Here is a 5332-nt window from a genome sequence, read left to right as displayed (position 1 = left end):
TGATGATAATAATAATAATAATAATAATAATAATAATAATAATAAATAATAATAATTTGAATCATTCAGTTTTTTCTTTATTAATAAAAAATAAGAAAACAATAAAAATATGTATTTTTGCTACTGCCACATCCATAAAAGTCAGATTTATCAAAATTTAAAATTAATTAACCCTAACAGTAAACATGGTAATGAAAACAAAAATTTAAATAGCAGAATTGCGTTTTTTTTGTCTTCTGGACCTCCCTAAAGCTTTACAGTAAAAAGAGATCAAAACATGCCATCTACCCAAAAAAGGTGAAAAACGTAGAACAGTAAAATTGGATTTTTACATTAGTGAGAGGCAAAGACTTCTGGGGACATATATGTATACAAAGAAAAATAAAGTCATTCATTTTTGCCAAAATTGCTCCATACCTCATAGCCAACAAGCTTTAAGAAATAGTCATACGCACAAGTGTGCAAATAAGAGATTCTTTAATGAACAGGCAAATATAAAATACAGGGTATGGGTATATAAATAGTATACAAAAGGTTACGGAGACATAGAGGGTGATTGATTCCCCAAATGTGACTGCATACACAATCGCACCCGATTAATCATATATAGCTCACTGGCATGGTTAGTGCTAGAAAGGAGTTATTACATACATTAGTGTAACCAGAAGGATCAAACAGCTGAAAAATTCAATGTATCGGCTACACTTAGAAAAAACCCTATTGCACAAAACCAGAGACCAGTCCAGAGCTTACCACGGTAGCAGGGGGAGCAGGCACACAAGGGGACAGTCCCAACACGTGTTTCGTGTGGCGACTTCTTCAGGGGACCGTGGATAACATAAGGGAAGGAAGAGTCTGATATACCTGCCGTACTTCTGTGGGATTGGCAACAGGTGTCGCAGTTCCATGGGGCACGGAGGCGCGGCGTCAGCGTGGGCGGCTGCTCCAGCGTCATCCGGGTAGGGAAAATTCCCTTGTTGACGTCAGTAAGCCCGGAGGACGCTGGGAGGAGAGCCGTCCCTACTGCGCATGCGCGATCCCGCAACCAGGAAGTGCGATCGCAAATCCCATATTAAGTACTGGCAACAGTGAGGGCAAGTAAAGATACATAAATATCCAGCAAATCATATCAGATATCCTGCATAAGGAGGATAACATGGATATAACAAGTGAACCTGCAGTATAGTGCATATTAATTCTGATAGAGAACAACCCAGAAATATTTATATCGAAAAATATCAGTGGTCTGCTATATTTTACAGCACAATAATACACAGGAATACATACATTGGGTCAAATCTGTCACATCAGAATAAAAAATAATAAACACATCGGCGTTAGCCATATTATAATATGCAGGATTCACTATATTGTTTATCCACAGTAGTTTTTATAATGAAATCCATTTTCCTTATTCGTATCTGTGTCTTCAGTGTTGTAAATACTGAGATAATGGCTTCAAAAAATGGACAATATGTAAAAATCCGGCAGGGATATTAGACCCGAACAAGTAGACTAAGAAAAAGGGAAAAGGACATAAAAGTGAAGTTAAAAATCAGGCATAAAAAATATTAAAAAGACTCAGAAAAAATATATATGAACAGCACATGGAACCTGCAACCAGTCAGACACTAAATACTCTCAAAAACCCCCCACCGGGGGACCAGGAGGAGACCTGTTGGTTTATAGGAAAGACGCAAAGGTTTGTCTTTCGTTCAGTCCGTTGGGTATCACAGTCTCAAGGAGGAAAATCCATCGGCACTCTGCCCTTGCTAACATCTTGTGTATATCCCCACCTCTCAATCCAAGGTGCATCAGATCGATCCCCCTCACCTTAAAACCTGAGGGGTCCGATCGATGATGCAGCCTAAAGTGGCGGGGAATAGTCTTAAGAGTGTCAACGTCCTCCAGTTTGACCTGTTTTGCGGCCATAATATCTCTTACATGTTCCCTCGTCCGGACTCTAAGTTCCCGACTAGTCAACCCGACATATATTAGATTGCATTCACACGTGGCGTAATAGATCACGCCCGTGCTATTGCAAGAGATATAATGTCGGATATCATATGTCTTAGAGCCGTTAGAGGACATAAAAGATGTTGCCCGAATAATATTGCCATAGCGACACGCGATACATGATCCACAGGGGAACGAACCGAGTAACGGTCGTCCGGTAGGAAAAGATAATTTGTTATGTCTTGAATAATGACTGTGGACCAACATATCGCGTAGGCTACGGCCACGCCGGGCCGTCATAAGAGGACGTTCGGGCAGAGTGTTTTTAAACACGGGCTCTGTTTGTAAAACAGGCCAGTGTTTAGTAAGGATACCTCTGATGTGTTCCCATTGACGGTTGAACGATGACACAAAACGGATCTTGGGTATCGTGCAGTGTGTCTTATTGGGATTAAATCTCAACAGGAGCTGATCTCGTGGGGCTGACCTCGCATGTTTATATGCCTTTTTTAAAGATCTCGCACTATAGCCTCTCTCCTTGAACCTCTCACGCATCTCATTTGCTCGCTCCTCAAATACCCCCGTGTCGGAACAAATCCGCTTAAGACGGATAAATTGTCCCGTGGGGATGGCATTAATAGTACATTTCGGGTGGCCAGAGGACGCGTGGAGAAGGGCATTAACGGAGGAAGGCTTGCGATAGATGTCAGTGGACACAAAACGCTGGTCAGTGATGGATACATTAATATCCAGGAACTCCACCTTATTAGAATCAGCATGAAACGTAGGATAGATGTTAAAAGAGTTGGAGTTCAAGTGACGCACAAAGCCCTCAAGCTCCGAGGTGGTTCCCCCCCAGATGACAAAAATGTCATCAATGTAGCGGAGCCAGCACTGCACATGGGAGCTGGCCGGCACGCCACCGCCGAAAACCTCCCTCTCCCAGTAACCCAGGAAGAGGTTTGCGTACGATGGCGCGCAAGCCGCCCCCATCGCAGTGCCGCGCCGCTGGAGGTAGAACCGTTCCCCGAAGGTGAAGGCATTGTGCGTCAGTATGAACTCCAATAACTCCAGAATCAGCTGTTGTAGGGCAGGTGCCCAGTTGCTCATACTCAAGAAATACTCAACCGCCTGCAGACCATGTTCATGACGGATATTGGTGTATAACGTCTCAACGTCCAAGGTCACCAGTGACACACCCACGTCCGCCGTCAGGCCATTAAGCCTCCTCAGGACGTCTGAAGTGTCTCTGACATGGGAGGGCAGCGTCTCAACCAAAGGTTGGAGATAAAAATCTATAAACTTGCAAACTGCATCGCATAGCCCTCCAATGCCAGAGACAATTGGACGTCCAGGGGGAACACGGGAGTTCTTATGTATTTTTGGTAAGAGGTAGAACGTGGGCGTCACCGGCAGCCTTGGAAGAAGACCATCATAGATCTTTTTTGTGATGGTGCCTGCAGTAAGAGCATTCTCGAGTATGAGAGTTAACTGGGTTACATAGGTGTTGGTCGGATTTGAAGGGAGCATCTGGTAAAACTCGGCATTCTTCAATTGCCTGTATACCTCGCGTTCATACATGGTGGTAGGCCAAATCACCACGTTACCCCCCTTATCCGCTGGTTTGATCACAACCCCTTCTAATTTCTTCAATTCTCCAAGAGCCCGCTGATGTTTTACCGAGAGGTTATTAGATATATTGCTCTTGGAGAGGGATTTAAGATCTCCCATGACTAGGTCATGAAAGATCTGAACCTGGGGGCATAGCGAAAGCGGGGGGAACGTGGTGGAACGCGGGTGCAAGTGTGTAGGGAAGATGCCAGATGACTCACCAGATGCCTGGCCCTCCAATTCCTCGAGTGTACGTACTGCCTCCTCTTCAGCCTCAGTGATGGATAAGCCTGGACCAGACTTTTTGAAATGTAGCTTGTGGAGGGTCAACTTTCTAAGGAAGAGGTTCAAGTCCTTTGCAACTGTAAAAAGGTCAAAATTACAGTTAGGTACAAACGTTAACCCCAATTTCAGTACTTCAACCTGATCGTCAGAGAGTTTAATTTGAGACAAATTAATCACCTCCAGTTCGCTATTATTGCCTTTTTTGGCAATTGCGCCCGAAGAGGGTTTTGGGGGACCAGAAGGTGCCTTGCTGGATCGATTTTTCCCCACAAATCCTCTGGTCACAGGTCTCGATGAGGCTTGCACTGTCAAATTCTCATCCTCCACTGAAGAAATCGAGGAGGCCGATACCGAGGCTGCCAAACCAACAAAATGCCTTCTACGGCGTACATTTCCCTTCCAGCGATATACTTGTTGGGTCTTATAATCGGTGACATCCCGTTGATATTTTTTAGTTTTGTTTGAGACCAGCTCCTTTTCCCATTTAGCAAATTCTTTATCCATTGTTTCATTAAAACTGGATAATTCCACGGCCGTTAATTCTTTGGGTAGCCGATCCGATAGGGTTGCAATCTCTCCGTCAAGATCACGGATAGAGGCCTCATTATTTTTAATCAACAACAACATAAAGGACTTAGAGCACGCAGACGCTGCGTCCTCCCAGTCACGTTTAAAGGCCTCATCCGTGATGTTAAAAGAGGGAAAGACTTGCACCCTGAGGCCCCTCGGTATTAGGTCACGATCAACATAACGCTGCATGAACGCCTTATTCCACCACAGTCTCATCCTGCGGTTATACAAAAGCTTAAGCTGGTTGCAGAGTTCCCTGTGCGATCTAGAGTCCGCCATGTTATCCACTTCACCCTCAGCGTCAAAGACCTTATTCAATTGGGTCTGCCACGTAGTTTCGCGGGCCCTATAATCCATACTGTTCAGTAACAACACTGTGAATAAACACAGAAACGAACAATTGAAAAACGTAGAACAGTAAAATTGGATTTTTACATTAGTGAGAGGCAAAGACTTCTGGGGACATATATGTATACAAAGAAAAATAAAGTCATTCATTTTTGCCAAAATTGCTCCATACCTCATAGCCAACAAGCTTTAAGAAATAGTCATACGCACAAGTGTGCAAATAAGAGATTCTTTAATGAACAGGCAAATATAAAATACAGGGTATGGGTATATAAATAGTATACAAAAGGTTACGGAGACATAGAGGGTGATTGATTCCCCAAATGTGACTGCATACACAATCGCACCCGATTAATCATATATAGCTCACTGGCATGGTTAGTGCTAGAAAGGAGTTATTACATACATTAGTGTAACCAGAAGGATCAAACAGCTGAAAAATTCAATGTATCGGCTACACTTAGAAAAAACCCTATTGCACAAAACCAGAGACCAGTCCAGAGCTTACCACGGTAGCAGGGGGAGCAGGCACACAAGGGGACAGTCCCAACACGTGTTTCGT

The 5332-nt window shown here is 43.7% G+C and overlaps 1 protein-coding gene across 2 annotated transcripts; it reads right to left on the bottom strand.

Annotated features, from left to right (window-relative positions):
- Positions 1-460: 460 nt before the first annotated feature.
- LOC142296778 (uncharacterized) lies at positions 461-4855 on the bottom strand. Of its 2 annotated transcripts, XR_012751693.1 has the most exons (3): positions 4030-4855; positions 3789-3929; positions 461-1515 (listed from the first exon to the last, which is right to left on the bottom strand). XR_012751693.1 is itself a non-coding variant. In XM_075340772.1 (2 exons), the coding sequence occupies exons 1-2, from the start codon at positions 4777-4779 to the stop codon at positions 1430-1432; spliced, it is 1077 nt and encodes a 358-aa protein (XP_075196887.1). In that variant the 5' UTR covers positions 4780-4855; the 3' UTR covers positions 461-1429. The 2 variants fall into 2 exon arrangements, 1 of the variants encoding a protein (XP_075196887.1); XM_075340772.1 differs by having other exon boundaries at positions 3789-4855.
- Positions 4856-5332: the final 477 nt, after the last annotated feature.

The sequence above is a fragment of the Anomaloglossus baeobatrachus genome, chromosome 3, assembly GCF_048569485.1.
Source record: "Anomaloglossus baeobatrachus isolate aAnoBae1 chromosome 3, aAnoBae1.hap1, whole genome shotgun sequence".
NCBI lineage: Eukaryota > Metazoa > Chordata > Amphibia > Anura > Aromobatidae > Anomaloglossus > Anomaloglossus baeobatrachus.
This window is presented reverse-complemented; position numbering and strand designations above follow the sequence as displayed.

What these genes read in the sequence shown, in the direction of transcription:
- LOC142296778 (XM_075340772.1), bottom strand. Translation starts at nt 4,779, where the DNA reads ATGGATTATAGGGCCCGCGAAACTACGTGGCAGACCCAATTGAATAAG. An exon ending in ATTGGAGGGCCAGGCATCTG is followed by an intron (nt 1,516 to 3,788) that starts GTGAGTCATCTG and finishes CCTTTTTCTTAG; the next exon opens with TCTACTTGTTCGGGTCTAAT.